Here is a 21,162-nt window from a genome sequence, read left to right as displayed (position 1 = left end):
AAACCGGCGCCGGTCGGGCCGGTCCTGGCCTCATCAGCGATCAGCCGCCACCGAGCTGGTCCAGCTTCATCGGGGTTGTGTACTGCTACCGAAGGCCGCTGTTGACGCTGGATCTAGTTCAACGTTCAGAGTCCATTGATATGCATTGTCCATGAGTGTCTCCGCCAGGGAGACACCCAGTACTATAAGTCCCCTTCTCTCCTCCCCTCCATGTCAGCGCTTAGATGGCCTGCCCCTGCTGCCCATCCTCCTCCGTCACATTGCACACCCTCAGCTGGCTTCCTCTGCGCTCACCCCCGCTACTCCCAGTCCGGATCATAGGGCTGCCCATCTGGTTGATGTACGGGATAGACCCGCGCCTCGTTCCGGGCTCGTACCGAGTGGCCGGGGAGGCCGAGGCCGAGGCGGGCGTAGGGCTAGCAGGCGATGACGGGGCGGTATAAAAGGTAGGAGCCGATCCGCGCCTGTCAAAGTTCCCAGCGAGCTGCCTGGCACCGTGACCGATAGGCGAGGATACGGACCGAGGGGACTGTTGCGCCTGCATCTGCAGCTCCCGGGGAGGGGTCACGGGGACTTCGTACGAGGTGCGACGGCCAGTCTTGGGATTGATGGATGTGATGCTGCTCGGCGAGCTGGGTCGGGCGCCTCCGCCTCCAGTTCCAGCAGAGGTAGGAGACTGCTGGGTCTGGAAGTCGAGGTACGGGAGGGCCGGAGCGGGAGAGACGGGCGAGCTGGACCGCCTGCCTTGGGGCTCAAAGTGGACTTGGGCATGACGGTCCGCAAAGGGGTTTCCACCTGCCACGAATTGGGTATTGATTCGCGGTGGGGTAGATGGGGCTTGGTGTGAGGTCTGATGGGACCGGAGGGGGGAGGTAGGGGAGATGGAGCGGAATGCGGGCCGGTTGTCCAGGTCTTGTTGGAGCATGTTCCAGTCGAGGCCTTCATCGACCGGAGGGGCCGCCGAGGGGGAGACGGGGCGATGAGGGGGCGTAGAGGGGTTCATGATTGGGTAGACGGGCTCAGGCATGCTGTCACCCTGAACGGCGGGCGTAGGGGGTACGGTAGGTGGCAGGACGACGAGCGAGGGGATAAGCGGCTGTTGTCCGTCCCATTGAGGCGTACCGAACCGGGGTGACTCCGCATCCGCCGAGGTGATGGTAACGAGCAGAGGGGCCGGCATGTCCGCTGTGGTGATATTGTAGGTTTGACCGTTGTATGCGATACCCGACGCCATGGGGAGGGGCACAGGCATAGGTACCGAGTCGACATACCGCGCCTCGGGAGGGGATCCGGTAGCGGAGAATGAGGACCGGCGGGACGAGGGCTGGAATCCGGTCTGAGGGGTAGATCCACGCCGAGAATCAACCTCGCCCAGTCCGAAATCAATTTCCTCCCACTTCATCGACTTTTCATTGTACTTGCCCTTCTTGCCCTTCCCAGCGGTGATATGGCGCATCTCATCATGGGACGAGCGACGCCGGAAGCGGCCGACCAGACCGACCATGTTGGACTTGAAGTCGGACAAGAGGGAGGCGTCCTCCTTCTCGTCCAGAGCCGAGTCGGGACCGAAGGGGTAGTGCTGGGTCCGGCTCTGGCTCCTCCCGCTGCCGTTGAGAGGCGAGTGGAAGTCCCCGCCGTCCTCTTGGGACGAGAAGGAAAAGTGGCGCGCCATCCGCCGTTTCTTGGCGATCCGCATCTTGCGCCGGATAAAGAAGACGAGGATGGGGATGCCGATGACCGAGAGGATGACGACGGGGGCGACGATTGATGCGAGGCGCGAGGAAGAGGTGCCCATGCTAGCGTTGACGGGCACGGAGCCGCCGCCGGTCGATGTCGACTCGGTGGAGGGGGTGACGTACGCCTGGAGCATGTCGTTTTTCCACGCGCTCTTCCATGACCAGGCAGAAGCGGAGGGGTCCCGCATGTCCAGGAAGAACATGTCGGAGCGGGGCGAGCCGGTCCCGGACATTCCAAAGGCGGAGATCATGACGCCGGTAGGGGTCATGATGGCCGAGTGGTACGAGACGGAGGATGACTGCGGGGGCTGGAGAGTGGAGGGGATGGTCCACTGCCACGAGGTGGTGTTGAGGAGAGCGAGGAGGGAGGTCGAGAGGTCCGAGCCTCGGTCGTCTCGCGCTCCGCCGTGGAGGACGAGCAGGTCCAAGTTGGGGTGGGCGACGAGACTCGCACCGACCCGACCGACGGGGATGTTTCCGCCGAGCTTCTGAGACGCCCAGCCCGCCCCGTTGGTCCATACGCCGGCGGTATCAAGGGCGACGAGAGCGCCAGTACTGGTCTGGCCGCTAAGGAGGTACATCTTCTTTCCGTCCGAGGAGGTCGTCATAGCAAAGTCGGACACGGCGAGGGACGAGCCCGTGAGGTTGCCAGGGAGATCATGGGTGGAATCGACGGAGGAGGTCGAGAGGGGGAGGTTTAGAGTGTCGACAGCGGGGAAGGCAGTGGTGTACGAGGCTGTTCGTCAGCTAGATACCCAGCAGGAGGGGTCGGTACTCACCACACGAGTACTGATCCGCTACACCGCCGACCAACATCAACTTCCCCGAATCCTTCATCACCCCCATGCCCGCCCCTCTACGCCGAACCAAGCCTTCCGGACTCGCATGCACCCAGCTCCCATTCCCCTTCAGATCGAGCGTGTGCGTCAAGGCGTCGGTGCCGCAGTCCGATGTCATTCCGCCAACAACGACCAGGTCCTTGCCGTCTGGAGTGAGCGCTACCGAGGCGAAAGCATGCGGAGGGAGGTTGACGCTAGGTCCGACCGTCCAAGAGGGGTTGGTACCGTTCAACTAAGCCGTCAGCACCGCTTTATTTGACGTCAAGCGGACATACCGGATAGATCAAAACATCATTCGTCACCTGCACTCCAGGCGAGAGGACCTGTCCACCGACCACATACATGGCGTCCTGGCTGGGGACGTAGACAGCATCGTGGCCCCACCGCGCAGCGGGCGACCAGGCAGAGATGAGAGGGAGAAGAGGGAGGAGGGCGAAGAGAGCGGCGAGTTGCCCAGACATCGTGCGACTAGCGCTTCGAGCGAGCTAGAGGAGAAGATTGGTCGGAGCCTCGTCGAGAGGTGTGTGCTGGCCTGCAGCGGTAAGGAGTGAGAAGGAGTGAGAAGTGGTCAGAACAGAGCGAGATGCGATGGAAAGATTCAGTCAATCTCCTTGCCTTCGACGACCTCCGACGACGAAGTGGACAATTCTGCCTGTTCTGGCAGTTCACTGATGTTGACCCATCAGTTGAGCGATGGCTTGAGCGGCCATCAGCCTCTGCACCCGATGTACCAACTGGTGAGGTAGGTCATCAAGGCAGGACAATCTTATCTCTTTCGTAACCGAGACCTTCCCTTTCGGGAAGTTTCAGCCACGTGAAGGCATTTCCCGACACCATTTGTCGATTTTATCCGGCCAGCTTTGAGCGGCGGGTCCCGCCCATTCCTGCTGCTTGGTGTCACCGCTGAATTGAAATTTCAAGGCACCTATAATCCACAGTGAGCTGCCTCTACTTTACCTTACCAGCCACCTTACCCACCTAACATGTCCGACCCAACACCCGAAAACACCGCCGCCGCTGGCACTGCCGCACCTCAGGACGTCGAGATGAGCGAGTCTACCGCCCCTTCCGCCGAGGCTGAGGCGTCTACCTCTACCGAGACCAAGCCGGAGATCAAGCAGGAGAAGGATGTCATCGTATTCGACGAGCCCCTGCCTACTGTCGAGGGCAAGTCGGCGGAGGAAGTGCAGATCCTCTTGAACGGTGCTTCCAAGCAGAGTGAGTTGCAGTCGTTTTTGTGAGATCAGGTCGGGAGGCGGTGGGTGGTAGAGTGAGATCCGAATTCAACACAAAAGATCAAGTCGGAAAGGGGTATGAGAGCAGGTGTGAGGACCGAGAGTGTACGATGGATGGAGATGGTGCAGATGGTGGAGATGGGTGCTTTGGGGCCGCATTCCAAGGCGTTTAAGGTTCGCACGTATGGGGATTGGGGGTATGATCTGATCCAGAGTCGACCATCTCCTGTAGTGGGCGTGGCTAACTTTCAGTCAACTTCTACTTCTCCGACGCCAACCTTCCCATCGACCGATACCTCTTCTCCCTCACATGCTGCAACGACCCCATGTACGGCTGGGTCCCCATCAAAACCCTCATCTCCTTTGCGCGCATGCGGGATCCGTACCAGGGCCTCGGCGTACCCTTCGTCGCGTACGCTCTCAGGCAGACGATCTCGAAGGAGGGGCCAAACCCACTTTTGAGCGTCAGCGAGGATGGAGAGAACGTGAGGCGGATCAAGCCGATGGAGAAGGATACCGCTGGAGCTTGGGCGCGGAGCGTGTATGTGGTGAGTTTACATCTCCTTTTTTGCTCATATCCACCTCGGCGTCATGACGGGGATGTGACGATCCGACTTGAAGGCGTTGGCCAGTCTTTTTGGCTCTCCCTGATCGAACCTCTGCAGCTTTGTAGTCATGAGGTGTTCATCAAGGCCAGGGGAGAAAGCTGATCTGGCAGAAAGGATTCGGGGAGGAGGTCAAGGAAGGTCAGGAGACCCAGACGAAGATCCTGCAGTACTTTGAGCAATTTGGCGAAATCAACGCGGTCCGGATGAGGCGGGAGGACAAGGAGGGGTCGGGCGCGGGGGGCAAGGGCAAGGGAGCGTTCAAGGTAAGCTAGTCTTTGCTGTCGGAAGGAGTTAATAGCTGACGCGTAGGGGTCGGTCTTTGTCGAGTTTGCCACGCAGCAAAAGGCGGAGGCGTTCCTCGCGAAGGAGTCTATCGAGAAGTACCTCCCCGATGGACCCGAGATGATCAAGATGTCGAAGTAAGCTCAGCGTACGATACTCCAAGTGTCAGCTGACTCGCAGGCAACAATACGTCGACATGAAGACCGAGGAGCGCAAGGCGAAGGGCTTGCCTATCGACAACTTTTCCAACCCAGCTGGAAAGCCCGTCGACGCTGCCAACAGCAAGGCTGTGGACGGTGGCGACGGCGTGAAGCCCCGCAACAACGCCGGGAGGAACAACAGGGGAGGACAGGAGAAGTTCAACGCGTTCCGTGAGCTCGACAAGCTGCGCAAGGGTCAGACCGCCAACCTCGCCCCCATCCCCGATGAGGTGGCTATTGTCGGCAAGGCGATTCCCGTTTCTGTTGAGAGCCTCAAGCGGAGGAGGGATGATGGGGATGGGGATGACCGTCAGGCTAAGAGGCAACAGACGACTGAGGTGAGCCATACTTCCTTCACGCAGAGAAAACCAAGCTAATGGACTAGCCGTTCGAGCTCGAGTACCTGGGCGCTATGCTCAAGTGCGACCGCGCGACCGGCAAGGTCCTCGATCCCTCCAGGATCCCATTTCAGCCCAAGTCGGCTTTGAAGTTCACGGGTGCGGGCGAGAAGGCAGATTGGAAGGATCTCAAGGTCAGCTATGAATGGCGGAGCTTTGAACCGGGCATTAGCTGACTTCCCAGGCCCAGATCATGGGTCCCGGAGGTATCACCGAGCCCTTCCTCGCTGCGCCGCCCAAGGAGCAGGGGGGCCGTCTTGCCAAGAAGGACAACGGGTCTTTTACCGACGTGGAGTTGGAGAAGCTGAGGGATGCGAAGCTCACCTATGGTGGTGTACAGGTTACTTGGGACCACATGACCAGTACGTTTCGTCGATCCGAAATGGGGTAGGGACAGAGCTGATTATCAGCCGAGGAGCTCCAGGACTTCTGGGCCACCCGCGCCAGCTTCCAAGGTGGCGTCATCGCCAAGAAGCTCAAGGAGAAGGAGGACGAGGCGAACGAGGCGTTCAAGGCCCAGTCGGCCAAGAACAACGAGCGGGACGTCAACAAGCACCACGGTGGTGGTGGGCGCGGTCGAGGCGGGCGGGGTGGCGGTGGTCGCGGTGGCGGAAGGGGTGGCGGTGGACGGGGAGGTCGAGGAGGAAGGGGCGGACGGGGCGGTAACAGGGATAGGGAGAGGAACGAGGGTGGTGGTGGTGGGGTGCCACCTACGCTTGCGTCGGGATGAGCGAGGAGTGATCCGGGAGGCGGATACCGCTGGATGGGGACTCGACGGGTACCGGAAGACCGGGAGGTCTGGGCTGCTGCTTCTTGTTTTCACGTATCGGTAACGAATGAAGATGCATGCTGGTTCTCTGTACTGACGGGTCTTTGGTCTTTGAGCTTTATGTCAAGGGGCGATCGGAAGGGAAGCGATCCCTCTCAAACCAGCCATGGTTAGCTCTTTGACTGAGTGTGCCCTTTGTTCACCGTTCTATCCTTTGCGATACGTTCCTTCTCCCCGCACTCACATATATCTCGATCGCTTGGTCGCTCAGTGGCGTCATAGTGGCTGAGGACAGAGGAGGACGGAGGCCCTCCTTTCTTTCCTTGCAATATAGCCTGACCACCAAAGGAGAAATACCCCTCGGGCTAAGCTGATACATCTACGGGCTTATCGTGACGGTGCTCACACTCGTGCAGACCGGTCGAGCGTGGCACCTTGACCTACCTTGACCCTTGTGCTACAGCTGCCATTCTCGGGGATCTTACTCGGGCGCTTGTCATCTCCGGGCGTGACGTAACTCGGCCATCAGTCGGACGCCGGCTCCGAGCTCAGCTGAATCATCTCCGAGCTGCTACATCCGAGAGCCAGAGCTATATAAAGGCCCAGCACCACGCTGGCCATCCTCTCTATCCGCAGCACATATGAGCCGCAATCTAGCCAGTGCCATTCCCAGACCTCATCACACCTCTCAAGCCTCAGCGTACGCTCATCGCCCCAGACAAGTCTTGTGAGTCAGCCCCGCTTCGCCTGACATCTGCCCGAGTCTCCGTCGCACCATGCACCTGCAGACCCACATCTTACTAGTAGCACCATGAACAAACAACCCAGCACTCTCACCACCATCTGCCTCACCACGGCAGTGGCTGCTGCCTCGCCATCAACTTCATTGGCGCCCGCTTTCTCCTCGCCCCCAACGTCGCCGCGGAGGGGTTCGGCGTAGCCGTTGACGACGCTCGAGCCTTCACAGCCATCAAGGGTATCCGGGACATCACGTCCGGTATCGTGCCCCTTGTGGTGTGGCGCGTGGCGGGCCAGTCGGCATCCGGATGGGCGATGACGGCGGCGGCGGTGACGCCTATCGGCGATGCACTGGTGGTGATCAGTCGAGGTGGAAGCTGGGGGACGGCATTGGGTATACATGGGGCGACGGCAGCTGTGTTGATTGCGACTGGGCAGTACTTGGCCAAGTAGTACGGTCGGGCTAGTCAGGTCAGGTCTGGCGAACAGCTGGACTTGAGATTGTACCTATGTAGCGCGGTCGAGAGCGACGATCCACTCTCACGGTCTCATTTAGGTCCGAGGAGCAGGACGTCACAGGAGGTACATACGCGAGTATAGGCAGCCCCATCATCAGTCGATTGATCAGCTAGGCAGCCTCCGCCTCTACAGATGCACTCCGCCAAAGCTTGACCATGATCCAATTTCAGAGTTGAAACGCCGCAAATGTCCGAATCAAATCGACGTCGTCTCGCATTAGCCCGTTTGTAACACAAATATTTGTCCTCTTCGGGTAATCCTTAATAGAATCATCTCGTGATCAGCTCGCTCTGTCTGCTCTGCTTCGCTCAGCCTACTCTGGTAATTTACCTCGCGTCGCCTCTATATATGCCAGTGCCATCTAGAGCGAACAGAGACGAGGGCTTCCCGCCGAGCGGAAGACGAAGCAAGATAGCCATCCCCAGTCTCATGCTCACGAAGTCTTCTTTTTGTCCCCGAAACCTCATTCCTCGCTCACACACGCGCTGTCCTCACCTCGCTCCATCCGCACAAAAGCTCTTCTTTGTCCTCGCTGAATACATCTGCCCATATCTCCTCTCGCCTGGCCTTACTGATTCCTCTGTAGACTATTGACCATACTTATCGCTGTTACCCTCCAATATGGCACCGCAAGTCAAAGGGATGAAAGTCCGCTTCGAGCAGGACCCGAATAACCCCCATGCGCCGCCCAGGCGGATCATCGAGAAGGCTGGATTCTGGGAACGCCTTGTCGGAGTGAAGAATGAACAGGTGAGCCCCTATCGAGCCTGCACCTCTAGAGTCCTTGATTCTGACTCCATAGCCGCCGTACCTCCCCCTGCCTCCGGTCGGCTACCTCCCTCCCGCCCCTTCCGGCCACTCCACAGCGCCTCGTCCTCTGTCCAGTACGATCTCCCCCGCTCAGGCCGCCATCACAGCCACCAATCACCCGAGCCTGACCGCCGCGCTCCGTCCCACCCCTTTCCCGCTCGATTTCAAGTATCTCCCTCGGTCGGAACGGCACGCGTGGGAGAAGCAGCGGAAGGAAGAGATCAAGTATCTGCATGGGCTGGATAAAGAGCAGAGGGCGGCGATGAAGGCTGAGGAGGCAAGGAAGGGGCGGGAGGAGAAGGAAGCGAGGGATCGGGCGAAGCAGGAGTTGAAGTGAGTGAGTCTGTACGCGATGGGGAAGAGTACGCTGACGAGTCAGAGCGCGGAACTCGGCAATGAAGCTGGAGAAGAAGTTGGGATATCGACCGATGCCGCAGTATATCCCTGCCCCGACTGATCGACCTCTTCCACCGCTCTCGGCAGGTATGGAGAGTACCGCGCCGAACAATGCGCTTGGCCAGCCAACATCCTGGATGCTCCTTCCTACGCTGGAGCAATTTGGACTCAGGCGGCCATTCGATGCACCGGGTCAGCCGGGGAAGGTGGATATTGGGGGGACAGAGTGGCCGATGATGAGCCGGACAATGACGCATGTATGTACAGCTATAAGGAGACAACGTCTGTAGCTGATCAGGGCAGGCATTGCAGGTGATGGGCCGGGAAGAACGTGTCCGACTAGACCAGGTACGCTGCTCCATCACCACAGCACATCTTCCTTGTATCGGTGTGCTGATACTACAGGCCGGTCATACATGGTCCCCAGCCTGGTACCGAGATTGACCAACGTTCCATACGAATCAAGATCTTCCGCCTCATTCCGTCATCCGCTTCAACACCTCCCCAATCTCATCCTCGATAACCCCAATCAACCGCCCATACCCCTTATGTTTCTCTTTATCAAACATGCTCATGTGCGCCTCGACCTGGTCCGCCGCTGAATCGTGGACGAATGGTTTCCAGCTTTCTTTGGTGGGGTGGTGGATCGTAGGGAGGGAGACGAAGGTGCGATCTTTAGGATGGAGGGGTGGGGATGCTTTGACGATACTGTATATGCTGTACCCTCAGCTCTGCTCTTGTACGGTACACATGCATACCATCTCGCAGGGTGACAAATCAGAGACTCACTTGACAAAGTATATTCCGTCCCTTTGGAACCCATCAATCCCCTTCATACGCTTCGCGATGTCCCCGACACTCCAACAGCTAGACATGAACTCCATGTGCGCCTTGGCCCACCTCCAATTCTTCTTTTGCTGCTCCTTCTTTTGGGCGTTGGTGATGGTGCCGCCGGGCTCGGAGGACGAGGCATCCATGGTGGGTATCGGGGAGGTGGGGCGTTCGTCTTCTGAGGGGGCGTCGCGATGGGAGGGATCAGGGGAGGGGGAGTGGGATGCTGTTGGGGTTGTATCAGATGGGGGACTGACACCTTTCGTCTTTGGATCGGAGGTGAACGATGGTAGATCAGAGGGAGTAGCGCCGTCACCTGACACGACGAGATTCGGTTGTGGTTGATCTGGATGCGCATCTCCGCCGTTGCCAACATCCGCTGGGTCGAATATAGATTGGACCGATCCTGTGAAGGCCCGGTCCGCTTCCTGCTTGGACGGGTTGGCCGGATGAGAAGATGCTGCTCGCGAAGGGTCGGGCCGCTGCGTTGACCGACGAGGAGGCAGCGGGGGCGGTATAGAGGTAGACGGAGCAGTCTCGAGGACCTCCGGAGGGGACTCAGCCTGTGTGTCGTGATCTGGCGACCCCACCTGAATGGTCTTCTCGCCATCCTCCCCTGTACTATCCGTCTTTTCTCCCTTCGCTCCCTTGTCGTCTTTGGTTCCCTCGCTCTTCCCTTCTTCCTCCTTCCCATCCTCCGCCTCGTCGACAGCCGCTTGGTTATCCGTCTTCTCCCCCTTCTCCCCCTTCTCCCCCTGATCGCTGTCCGCATCCCCGTCCTTCTCTTCGTTCTCCTCCCCATCCGCCGCCTTCTTCTCCTCATTCTTCGCCTTCTTCTCCGCAGCCTTCCGTTCCTTCTCTTTCCGCTTCTCCTCCTGCTTCTCCCGCTTCTCCTGTTCCTTGATCTCCTTCTTGACCCGCTTCTCCTCTTCCTTCTTTTCCTTCGCCTCCCGCTTCTCCCGCTCCTTCCGCTCCTTCTCCAACCGTTTCTTCTCAACCTTCTCCGCCTTCTCCTGCAACGTCAACTCATCCCCCTCCCCCTCCTCGTCCTTCTGCCCACTAATAGCCCTCCTCAACCCCTTCAGCCCTCCGCCTCTCGCTGCGCTTGTCCAGTCCCAGTCGGAACTGCTGACCTGGCCAGGTAAGGCGAGGACGGTCGAAAAGCTCCTGCCGAGCCGACCTTCGGGATCGAGAAAGCCGGTGCCAGAACCTGGCGAACCGGGTATGGGTGGTGATTTAAGCGCTTGGGGGTTGATGCCGATCTTGTTGAGGCCGGTACGCAGGAATTTGGGGGAGTTTTCGAAAAAGGCGCCGGTGTCGAGAAGGGCTTTGTCGATATACGCGTCGAGCTGCTCGATACCATATGACTATACATCAGTTGCCAGTGTCACTTAATGAACGGTTGGGACTGACTACTAAAGCCTGCTTGGTTAGCTTGGGTAGACGCTCAGAGTTTGCGTTCGAGGAAGCTTACGGGATGGATACCGATAAACTTGTCTCGGTCAGCTTTCGCTCTATATCCAGAACCGCTAGCTCACCGGAGTATCTATTGCTATGTATGTCAGCTACAAGCCGGATTCCAGGACTTCAAAAACCATCTAGCTTGACATACCGATCACTCCCCTCACGTCCGCTAGATTCTTGCCAGGCTTCGCCTTGATCTCGTCCCGGACCGCTTTGGCCGCATCAGCTACAAGCATACCGCCCATGCTACATTATCAGCTTGGCATACTTCCCCAGTATTAGACAATGTAGCTCACGAGTGTCCAAATAGGATCACACTGGTATGTACCGCATGACCTGTGCTGTCCACCTTCTGCTGCTCCAGGTCGTTAACGTATTTGTACAGCCATTGTACAAAGGCAGCGGTGGCCACTTCCTACGCGCTATCAGCTACAAGCGCTACTTGCATAATCACTAAGAGGGAACCCGGTAGCTTACAATCTCTCCGACTGTGCGGTACTTTGGGTATATGATACTTATGACATCATATGTCGTGAACCGCTTCTTTGCCGCCTCGCCAACGTCTACAAGCATCAGCGATCAAGACCGAGCCAAACAGCGCGAAAATCCTCGCCAGCTGACCATGTGGAAAGTCTTGGAAAGTGGCTTGGTTGCCCTTGAACCTGCTTTAATCAGCCTTGCTGTCTCGGAAGGCGAGTGGGAGGAACGAGGACTGACCCGTGCACCCATACGAGCAGCAGAAGCTGCTCCACCGCTGCTGGGCTATGAACAGATCCTGACGGCGACATGTCGTCTTCTATAGCGCCCTCGTTGGTGCGCTGTGTGATGAAGCGCTGATGTTATAGGAGGTACAATGTGAATGCACCGCTTCACCTCCGGTCTCGCTCAACCTTGCCTTGCGCTGAGGAATGTGTGGCGGAGGCGTTTCGGCCTTGTCCGATGCCGTAATCACACGTTCCTGACCTTAATTTTTGCTTCCGCCCCAAACTCATCGTCATCGACGTCATAAGCAGGCCACGTTGCATCAACAAACTCTACAACACACAGATACAGAGATCTCCCAGGCACTCAAGCGATTACACCTCAACACCTCAAAGCTCCAGCTACTATGCCCATGGCTCTTGGCCCATATCGATACTTCCAGGTGGCTCAGTACCTCGTCAAGAGCTGGGCGGAGCAAGTGCCCCGGACAGCCGCGGCCTGGAAGGGCAAGGGGAGAGCTGAGCCGCTCATCCGGGCTCCTCTGGTGAGGACGAGGAGGGAGGATGGGCTACTCCGGGCGGCCGTGCAGGATGGTACGCCTGCAAAGGTGACGGAGGGAGGAAACGCTGTCGCCGGCCCGTCGAAACATAAGGGAAGCTACGAAGAGCCCGAATCATCCCCATCCCCAAAACCGGAGCCCGGACCGCCTTCCCCTCGACAACCGCTCAAGCCGGATGCGGACCTGCCCAAGCAGCCGTCCCAGATATACGCGTTGATGAATGATGGGCGGCTCTTGCAACCAAAGACGTTGAAGCCGCCGAGGGAGGTTGTGGTACTTTGCCATGGTGAGCTAGCCTGAGTGGAACGCAATGACGTAGCTCACAGTCAGGACTGTATGGATTCTCAACGGCAACGCCAATACCGCTCTTCCCTTCGCTGAAGCTACACTACTGGGCGTCTGTACTGGAAGTCCTGCGGGATCAGATGGGAGTGAAGGTGCTCGTCGTCGGTGTCAAGGGGTAAGCTCAAGCTCTAAAGCAATGGCTGAGCTGACCCGCAGGACCGGCTCCGTCAAGGAACGCGCGGAACAAATGGACAAGTTCCTGAAAGACCAGCTTCCCCGGGGGACAGGCGTAAACTTTGTCGCGCACTCGATGGGCGGACTCGACTGTCGGTATCTCATCTCCAATATCAAACCCACAGCCTACACCCCCGTTTCCCTCACTACCATCGGCACCCCACACCACGGCTCGCCATTCATGGACTGGTGCGCTGCCAACATCGGTGTTGGTTCCCCCTCCGCCACCGAAGTAGCCATGAAGGGCGCCGAGGCCGTCGCCAAGGCTCTCCCATACTCGCTCAAAGCTCCCCTCCTCGGCCGCGCCCCCGGATCGTCGAAAAAAGACACCTCTAAAGGCTTCACCACCTCCCTCACTTCCTACCTCCTCAACATCTTTGACTCGCCCGCCTACGCGAACCTCACTACCTCGTTCGCGAGGGACCACTTCAACCCTGCCAACCCCGACTCACCGGACGTCAAGTACATGTCGGTCGCTGGGCGGGTATCGAAACTGTCGGTTCTTCACCCGCTGTGGTTCCCCAAGCTCGTGCTCGATGCGGCGGCGGAGAATGGGTACGGCGAGGACTCGCCCGGCGGGATCAAGGGGTATTTGGGGAATGATGGGCTGGTCTCGGTTCATTCGGCGCAGTGGGGAGAGTTCCTGGGTGTGGTGGATGAGACGCACCACTGGGAGTTGAGAGGGGAGGGGGGATTGTTCCCGAATACCTCTTCCCTGAAGGATGCGGATAACGAAGAGGAGAGCTCGGCGAACAAGGAGGATAGGGAAGGGTGGCTGGGATGGGACTGGCAAGGGGATTTCGGGAATGGCGTATCGGAGCACCTCGATTCAGCCAAGAATATCGCCAAGTCGACGGTATCGACCGCGGCCACTGCAGTCGCCAAAGTCACGCCTGATGCTGTGACCAAGGCGACGTCGTCGGCGACGTCCTGGGATCTGGCGCAGGTCGGCCAGGTGCTGGATTGGGTGACGGACCTGGTTCCGGGCGGAGATAATGTCGAGACCAAGAAGAAACAGCTGGCGGATGCAAAGAGGGAAAAGGAGAGGGATGATGAGCGGAGAGAAGTGGCCAAGGGGGAAGGGATCAGTGTGGCCCAGCAGAAGGAGAAGGAACGAGCGAAGAAGAAGAGGGAGAAGTTTGAGTTGAAGAGGTTTTATGGAGGGTTGATGTTGAAGTTGAGGGATGAGGGGTTTTGAGCGAAGGGACCGGGAGGGGGAGGAGAGGACAATCTTATACACGGTATCTTTAGGATGTAGATTGTTGGGCTATCAAAGGCCAAAGCAGGGAGCGGCACAGACATCAGTGGATCCGGTGGATCACCTCCACCTCCACCGGGTCCGAGCGGACTCGTCAACCATGCACCGAAGCTTCGAATATCGCCTGCTTTCCTACTTCATCCTTCTTCTGGACAGGCATCATGAATCCCAACGGCCCCCAACTACCAGGCACTGCCTCTGCCTCTCATTTCTCGCCATCTTACTCGCCCCTCTACCCTCCCGCCGTAGCGCACAACACCCGAGTGCTTGGATCCCTATCTACCGTTCGTCCCCTTTCTTCCCTACCGCTTCTCCACTTCCTCCACCTTTTAAGCTATCAGCTGTCGCATCTACTTGATCTGCAAACATTCAGAGCTGACCCTCCAGCTCTCAGCCTGCTTCACCGGCCTCGTGATCGGCATACTCGGCATAACAAACTGGCGCGGATTCGCCTTCTACGCCCTAACCTCCCTGGGGTCCGCATACCTCGTCAGCGCCCTGAAATGCGGTTTCAATGTATCGAAGTATATAGACCAGGGACCAAAGGCCGCTGCGGAGGCTGAGGCTCAAGCAGGCGGTAAAGGAGCAGTAGCAGGGGTGGGGTGGAAAGGATGGTTGGGGCTCATGGGGGTCGGACAGGAGAATGTGCTGGGGTTCCTGTTGTTTTGGATTGGAGGGTATGCGCTGATACACGGTGAGTACCTCCCTTGGGATGCCGTTTGTGGGGAGTGGGCAGGAGTGCGTGGGTAGGGACGAGGAGCTGATGTCTTCAGTGTACGATTGAGCTGGATGCATCATAGGCAGTCCTGCTCAGACGCTTCCTGCAAATGTCAAAGCACCCCTGACCGCTTTGACTCATCAAGATCGCCCTAGTCATCGACCGTAGGATGCTTTACAGCCGCCACTGACACATGGTATTTCCCTGACATCCTCGTCGGCCGATACTCGACCCGACTTAGGAAAGGCAGGTCACGCCTTGCGACGCCGAAACGCAGCAGAACAAAGGATGTCGAAAGATAGTCGGCCGGTGATCCTCGTCCAGGCCAGCGGAGTACGAACCAGCCCACATCAAGACGACAGGAAGGAGGGCTCAACCGTCTTCCACATCTCATCTTACCTGCATTGGCGACTGATCACAGGTCTTCCTCTGCATCAACTCGCCATGCCTATCCCATTCTTCCGTCCATCGTTCGCCCCGCCCGCAGTCTTCAAGGACGAGCCTCTCCCTTGGATCAAGGCGAACCCGCTATCGAAGCTCTTCTTCCACTGGATCACGCCGATACTGAAGGTGGGGTATTCGAGGCCTTTGGAACCTGATGGTAAGCTGTATCATGTCCGTACGATGTACACCGAGCCAAGCTGACACTACCAGATCTCTGGGACCTGACTGATGATCTGAAAGCTCAGACCGTGAGCTGCCATCGTTCATCCGACGGGCTAGACAAAGCTGACAGGGCAGGTCGCGGACGAGCTGGAGAAGCAATTCGAAGCCCGCCTACCACCTTCACGCCGTCAAGGCGCCTCCTCCCCATCGACAGCCCTCACCAATCCCTCCAGCGCAAGGCCACGCACTACCTTCGTCCCATCCGCCGACCCCCCTCGTCCTCGGACAGTCCTTGGCCGCCGCTCTCATACCGGCCGAAAGACCATACCCAAGTCAGTATGGGGTGCGGATCTCCTCGCGCAGGCTGGAGAAGTAGGACAGATGCTCAGTTGGGTCGCTTCCGATAGCTACCCCGCGATGCCCATTCGGCCGATCAAGCAGGATATGAGGCGGACGATATTTGCCGTCCCTGAGAAAATCGAACCGGCCGAGAGCAAAAAGGGAACGCACGGGGACGGCGACGGCGGTGGTGAGGACGACGGTCTCGATGCGAAGTTTGGGAAGAAGAAAGCGAAGAAGATCCGACTTGATCAGGCCGCCGAGGATGATGGGGTGTGGTATGATATGAGCCTGTGGAAGGCTATGTATCGCGCTACGAAGCGGCGGTTTTGGGTTGCGACGATCATCGAGGGTGTTGGCTGTAAGTTGGCTCCTCCACGACTTTTGCGGTGTCTAAAGCTTACCTCGCAGACGGTCTCCAGATCACAGCTCCCCTCGTCACCCGCTTGATTATACAGCAGCTCAATACCGCCCATACATTCGCAGCCGTCCGAGCTAGTGGGACAAGCACGGAAGGACTCTCGGAACCGCCCTCTCAGGCGTATGGGATCGGGTTGGCTTTGGGGCTGTTTGCGATGTTGTGGATCGCGGGTTTGTGTTTGGCGCAGGCGGAGCAGAGGCTGTTCACGATTGGGTATATGCTGAGGTCCGCGGTAAGTCATCGCAGGCTTCTCAGCCGGAGATGGCAAGTGAGCTGACTCGATAGTGTGTTGATCTGATCTCGAGAAAGTCGCTGTAAGCTAGCCACAAGAGCTCCATTTGGTATGCTCCGAGCTGATCAAGTAGGCGATTATCTGGTCGAACTCGCCTGGAAATGACGAATGGACACCTGACGAATCTCGTATCGTCAGATGCTTCTTACCTGGTATGCTACTCCGCTGTCCAAGGTCTAGGTGCGGGGACCCAGCTTATCGAGTAGGAATGGGCAGTCCCTAGATGTGCAGACTCTCTCACCATGACCCCCCAGATCGTCATTGGGATCGGACTACTCATTTACACGCTTGGCTACTCGGCGCTCGTCGGATTGGCAGTAAGTCTCTCTGCGCACACCCCTCTTCATAGCTAATAGAGAGGTCCTGGCTCTGGCTGCTCCCATCCAGTGTCAGTTGCTGTAGACGGTCCCCATTCGTGATGTCAAGCTGACCCTCTAGCCTTCTTCTTCGCCCGTATGCTCCGCTACCGCCAGTCCCAACAAACAATCGTCGACGCCCGCATCCGGCTCCTGTCAGAAGTTATAGCCCATATCCGCTCCGTAAAGCTGTACGCTTACGGCGCGCACTTCGAGGAGGAAGTCAACGAGCTGCGAAAGGCGGAATTGGGAAAGTTGAGGGATAATGGGCTGAATCGGGCGACGATGACTGGGGTGTCGTACCTCCTTCCCATGCTCGCAGCTATCCGTGAGCTACTTGGCCCCTGTTGTACGATCGGACAAGGAGCAGAAGCTGACCTTACAGTGTCGTTCGTCACGTATAGCTTGATAGGCCATACCCTCGACGCGGCCATCATCTTCTCCGCCCTGCAGTACTTCAATATTCTCGAAATGCCGATTTCGTTCCTGCCCATGATCTTGACTGCACTGAGTGACGCCATGTCTGCCGTCCGTCAGTTACCGCTGTTGTGACTGTGTGTCTGTGGGATCAGAAGCTGACATCACAGGGCGGATCAACGACCTGCTGAAAGCGGAGGAGATGGCTCAGTCGCTCAATATCGATAAGCAAGCTCGGTATGCGGTCGACTGTCGCGGAGACTTCGAGTACGATGTCGGTCCTCCGCCGGAAGAGGTGGATGTCGAGGAGAGTACAGAAAAAGCAGCGCCGGCAAGTCTGCCTTTCAGGCTCACCGATCTGGATATCAGGATCCCTAAAGGTGAGTTAGCAGAGTAGTCTGATCAGCCACAATCAAGCTCACTAGCTAGGAGCGCTAGTCTGCATTGTTGGACGAGTGGGGACTGGAAAGAGCGCGCTCTTATCTGGACTTCTTGGGGATATGCGGCAGAGCAAGGGGTATACTCGATTCAGCGGCACTGTAAGCTATGGTGAGCTTTGAAGTACCTTTGATCGAGAACGGGTAGTCTAGCTGATGGCTGGCAGTTCCACAACAAGCTTGGGTCATGTCCGGCTCAGTACGGGACAACATCACTTTCGGCATTCCTCTAGCCGACATCGACCACAACCGACTAGAATGGGTCATTGATGCCTGTGGGCTCAAGCAGGATATCGCAGGAATGAAACAAGGACTCGAGTAAGTACATTGCTCTCCAGCTTGATTGACCGCACCGGTGTGAGGGCACAAAAGCTGAAACAACAGAACGAAAGTGGGCGAGCGCGGAACCACCCTCTCTGGGGGACAACGGCAACGCCTCTGCCTTGCACGCGCGGCATACGCCCGATCTGGCATCGTACTCCTCGATGACCCGCTCTCGGCCGTAGATGCCCAAGTGGGCCATCATCTCTTGCACCATTGTATACTCCGAGGACCACTCGCGGGGAGGACGAGGGTGCTTGTGACGCATCAGCTGGATGTGTTGCCGAGGGCGGATTGGGTTATTGTTTTGGATTCGGAGGGTGAAATTGGGAGAGTGATTCAGCAGGGGACGTATAGGGTGAGCTGAATCGTCCGGTTCATGGCCGGCGGCGGAGCTGACGGAACAGGATCTCGTTAATCGGAACGGCGCACTCAGGGGCATGATCCGCGAATCGATGGCGCAGAATCGGCCCTTATCGTCCGCTCGACCTCTTTCTGTTCTTCCCGACATCCAGAACCTGCGATCGTCCAGCCATGTCATCGACACGGTAGGACCAGCAACAGTGGACGAGCAAAAAGAAGCGGATTTGTACGACGCGGAAGAACGCGAAACCGGCTCCGTATCGTGGTCAGCCTACACCGCCTACTTTCGAGCCATGGGCAACCCCCTCTGGGCCGTCCTCATATTCGCCTCGCTGGGTCTTGGGCAGCTCGCGAGTGTTGCAAACTCGCTCATGCTGGGGTTCTGGTCAGGACAGACTATAGCGGGATGGGGACAGGGAGAGTATATGGGCGTTTATGCGGGGCTCGGGATGATGATGACGCTGTGTATTGTGAGTCTCCTCCTTGTTCGGACTCATCCAGCTGTCAATTCCACGTATGGGATGTAGCTGATCCGTTAGTTCGTCTCCATGTACAGTATGATTCTGGGCGGTCTCCGAGCGTCTTATACCCTGTTTCATGAAGCTTGGCATGGCGTTCTGAGGAGCCCGATCAGCTGGCACGACCAGAATCCGGTCAGCTTCATCACACTCAACACCGTCGTGTAGATGTAGTATAGCTGACTTTTGCAGAGCGGAAGGGTCTTGTCTCGTCTCTCCAAAGGTGAGCTTTTGCCTCCGCTGCTCTCCTCAAGGTAGGAGGACATTGCTGATAGTCCAGATGTGCAGATGTTGGATGATCGCCTGGCGCCCGTATGGAACAACTTCCTCACGTGAGCTACCAGACTGATGCGCGTGTCATCTGTACAGCTGACACTGCAGCCTAGCGCTGTCTATCGTGGGCACCTTCGTACTTATCGTATATACATACCCATGGCTGGGGATCGCATTCGTCCCGCTAGGGATATACCTCGTGAGTGCTCTGACCAGACGCATCAGCTCAATTTGGCCCGAATCGGAGTGCCAAGCAGCTGATCAGAGTAGTACTTTGCCGCTGGCTTTTACCGGCAGACGTCGAGGGAGGTCAAGCGGATCGACTCGGTCCTTCGGAGCGATGTGTATAGCAGGTTCGGAGAGCAAGTGAGTTGAGAAGAACCAGCGCTTCCTCGGCGGGATGGTCAACTGACTCGTGCAGTTGTGTGGAACTCTGGTCATTCGGGCGTTTGGGAAGCAAGCGCAAAGTCTTCGAGGGGTCCAGTCTGCTTTGGATAGTCAGGGTGTGAGTTTCATCAGACAATTCGAGAGACGGGATGAAGAACTGACATGATGCAGAGAGCTCTAATACTGAGCGTGAGTTGTAAGCCGCATGTCGTCCGCACGGAATCAGCTGACCATTGATGCAGATTACACTACAGCAGTGAGCTCGCTCGTTTTCACCACTGTGGCTGGTAAGACACACAGCTGATTCTGCAGATGGCTTATAGTCAGGCTGGATTTCATGTCCCAGCTCCTCGTTCTCGTCAGTTCACCGGTTCCTGCTCTGGTCGAGTCACGACCAGCTGACCTTGTAGCTGATAGCTATCTTTGGCGTCATGTTCCGGAATTCGGTCGATCCAGCCAAATTTGGAGTCGTACTCACATACGCTCTCGCCACGACTACTAGTAAGTTCGATCCGTCAGCTGTGAGTCCAGGATCGCTCGGACGTCAAGCTGATTTATGAGCTCTGACCAAGCTTGTCCCCCTCTTCGCATACTGCGAACAAGAAATGGTACGTCCACCTGCCCGTTTCTTTTCCTCTTTCCCCCTTCCCTCGTTCCCCCTTTCGTTCGCACCCTGCACATCACCTTCCTCCCCCTGTGGAATGATATCCGCTGATACCTCCAGAACAACGTCGAGCGCATCCAGCACTACCTCCACCTCACCCCCGAACCCCCCTCCACCCTCCCCACAGACCCGCCTCCCCCCTGGCCCCACTCCGGCTCAATCAACTTCCAGAACGTTTCTCTCCGATATCGACCCGACCTCCCTTTCGTACTCCAGAACCTCTCCTTCTCTGTGCGGGCCGGAGAGAAGGTCGGTATCATAGGAAGGACAGGAGCGGGCAAGAGCTCCATCACGCAGGTGTTGTTTAGGATGGTGGATTGTGAGTCTGGGGGAGGAGTTTGGGTAGATGGCGTGGATACAAAGACGATCGGGGTGGATACAGTGAGTTCAGTCGAGGTGCTTTCTTCACTGGGGAAGGGAGAACGCTGATGGATGTTCAGCTACGACAAGGACTATCCATCATCCCGCAAGAGGCTTTCCTATTTACCGGCACCGTCCGTCAGAACCTCGACCCCACCGCTTGCAGAACAGACTGCGACCTTAATACCGCCCTTGATGCTATCCGCTGCATCCCCGAATTCGCCCAGAGTCTGCGGGGCAAGTTCCACCTCGAATCCGAAGTGACTGAAGGGGGAGCCAACTACAGTGCGGGTGAACGACAACTACGTGAGTTTTCCCCGTTCTCTGGTGCGAAGAGGAAAACACAAGCTCATCCGACTAGTCGCACTGACGCGCGCGCTCGTCCGTCGCCCGAACATCCTCGTATTGGACGAAGCGACCTCTTCTGTCGATTCCACAACGGATGCGTTGATACAAAAGGTCATTCAGCGGGAGTTTAGGGGGACGACGATATTGAGCATTGCGCATCGGCTGGAGACGGTGGTGTATTTTGATCGGGTCATGGTTTTGGAGCAAGGGAGGATTGTGGAGGTGAGCTTCTGAGTGCCGTCTCAGTGAGTCAAGAGCTGATAGCTGACGAGTATAGTTTGATACGCCGTCGAAGTTGTATGAAAAGGGAGGTCTGTTCAGGCTCTTATGTGAGAAGCAGGTGAGTGTCAGCTATGGCTCTCAGAAGGTGGTGTCTGAAAGATGAGCTGACGAGTGCAGCATTTGTCACGTCAAGATATCGAGCGGATCAGGCGGGAAGCGATGGCGGTCGAGGCAAGCGCGGGATCATGGAAGTAGTC

General features: G+C 57.5%; 8 protein-coding genes across 8 annotated transcripts; 6 read left to right on the top strand and 2 right to left on the bottom strand.

The window, feature by feature from the left end:
* Window positions 1–220: 220 nt before the first annotated feature.
* MKK02DRAFT_21711 (uncharacterized protein) lies at window positions 221–3,036 on the bottom strand (the record flags this gene model as incomplete). The annotated part of the gene is made up of 4 exons (XM_053086453.1): window positions 221–1,036; window positions 1,247–2,472; window positions 2,516–2,807; window positions 2,851–3,036. 4 exons carry the CDS (start codon window positions 3,034–3,036, stop codon window positions 221–223), a joined length of 2,520 nt encoding a protein of 839 aa, XP_052948824.1.
* Window positions 3,037–3,621: 585 nt separating this feature from the next.
* Window positions 3,622–6,028, top strand: MKK02DRAFT_21982 (uncharacterized protein; the record flags this gene model as incomplete). Its single annotated transcript, XM_053086494.1, has 10 exons — window positions 3,622–3,793; window positions 4,063–4,358; window positions 4,529–4,681; window positions 4,728–4,837; window positions 4,881–4,965; window positions 5,053–5,238; window positions 5,286–5,432; window positions 5,483–5,660; window positions 5,709–5,758; window positions 5,813–6,028. 10 exons carry the CDS (start codon window positions 3,622–3,624, stop codon window positions 6,026–6,028), a joined length of 1,593 nt encoding a protein of 530 aa, XP_052948823.1.
* Window positions 6,029–6,708: 680 nt separating this feature from the next.
* MKK02DRAFT_42086 (uncharacterized protein) lies at window positions 6,709–7,258 on the top strand (the record flags this gene model as incomplete). Its single annotated transcript, XM_053091832.1, has 2 exons — window positions 6,709–6,794; window positions 6,928–7,258. 2 exons carry the CDS (start codon window positions 6,709–6,711, stop codon window positions 7,256–7,258), a joined length of 417 nt encoding a protein of 138 aa, XP_052948822.1.
* A 687-nt stretch (window positions 7,259–7,945) lies between these two features.
* On the top strand, window positions 7,946–8,974 carry MKK02DRAFT_31300 (uncharacterized protein; the record flags this gene model as incomplete). Its single annotated transcript, XM_053088256.1, has 5 exons — window positions 7,946–8,074; window positions 8,127–8,467; window positions 8,514–8,787; window positions 8,834–8,878; window positions 8,936–8,974. The coding sequence occupies 5 exons, from the start codon at window positions 7,946–7,948 to the stop codon at window positions 8,972–8,974; spliced, it is 828 nt and encodes a 275-aa protein (XP_052948821.1).
* Window positions 8,975–9,006: 32 nt separating this feature from the next.
* Window positions 9,007–11,613, bottom strand: MKK02DRAFT_42084 (uncharacterized protein; the record flags this gene model as incomplete). Its single annotated transcript, XM_053091831.1, has 10 exons — window positions 9,007–9,247; window positions 9,320–10,728; window positions 10,775–10,783; window positions 10,836–10,853; window positions 10,900–10,913; window positions 10,974–11,071; window positions 11,122–11,240; window positions 11,303–11,388; window positions 11,447–11,487; window positions 11,543–11,613. 10 exons carry the CDS (start codon window positions 11,611–11,613, stop codon window positions 9,007–9,009), a joined length of 2,106 nt encoding a protein of 701 aa, XP_052948820.1.
* A 320-nt stretch (window positions 11,614–11,933) lies between these two features.
* Window positions 11,934–13,803, top strand: MKK02DRAFT_22120 (putative lipase 2; the record flags this gene model as incomplete). The annotated part of the gene is made up of 4 exons (XM_053086522.1): window positions 11,934–12,372; window positions 12,417–12,546; window positions 12,588–13,671; window positions 13,708–13,803. The coding sequence occupies 4 exons, from the start codon at window positions 11,934–11,936 to the stop codon at window positions 13,801–13,803; spliced, it is 1,749 nt and encodes a 582-aa protein (XP_052948819.1).
* Window positions 13,804–14,024: 221 nt separating this feature from the next.
* On the top strand, window positions 14,025–14,613 carry MKK02DRAFT_22113 (uncharacterized protein; the record flags this gene model as incomplete). Its single annotated transcript, XM_053086519.1, has 2 exons — window positions 14,025–14,126; window positions 14,251–14,613. 2 exons carry the CDS (start codon window positions 14,025–14,027, stop codon window positions 14,611–14,613), a joined length of 465 nt encoding a protein of 154 aa, XP_052948818.1.
* A 1,018-nt stretch (window positions 14,614–15,631) lies between these two features.
* Window positions 15,632–21,068, top strand: MKK02DRAFT_22039 (P-loop containing nucleoside triphosphate hydrolase protein; the record flags this gene model as incomplete). The annotated part of the gene is made up of 27 exons (XM_053086506.1): window positions 15,632–15,887; window positions 15,938–16,179; window positions 16,233–16,261; window positions 16,313–16,391; window positions 16,446–16,556; window positions 16,600–16,627; window positions 16,678–16,923; window positions 16,981–17,127; window positions 17,183–17,392; window positions 17,442–17,561; window positions 17,617–17,767; window positions 17,834–18,128; window positions 18,178–18,603; window positions 18,673–18,810; window positions 18,913–18,983; window positions 19,033–19,123; window positions 19,195–19,290; window positions 19,346–19,429; window positions 19,483–19,500; window positions 19,554–19,567; window positions 19,624–19,669; window positions 19,722–19,812; window positions 19,873–19,919; window positions 20,036–20,356; window positions 20,416–20,641; window positions 20,697–20,905; window positions 20,961–21,068. 27 exons carry the CDS (start codon window positions 15,632–15,634, stop codon window positions 21,066–21,068), a joined length of 3,900 nt encoding a protein of 1,299 aa, XP_052948817.1.
* Window positions 21,069–21,162: the final 94 nt, after the last annotated feature.

This window comes from Dioszegia hungarica, assembly GCF_025882075.1.
Source record: "Dioszegia hungarica strain PDD-24b-2 chromosome Unknown MKK02contig_5, whole genome shotgun sequence".
NCBI lineage: Eukaryota > Fungi > Basidiomycota > Tremellomycetes > Tremellales > Bulleribasidiaceae > Dioszegia > Dioszegia hungarica.
The sequence above is the reverse complement of the archived record's forward strand: the minus strand, read 5'-3'. Positions and strand labels throughout refer to the sequence as shown.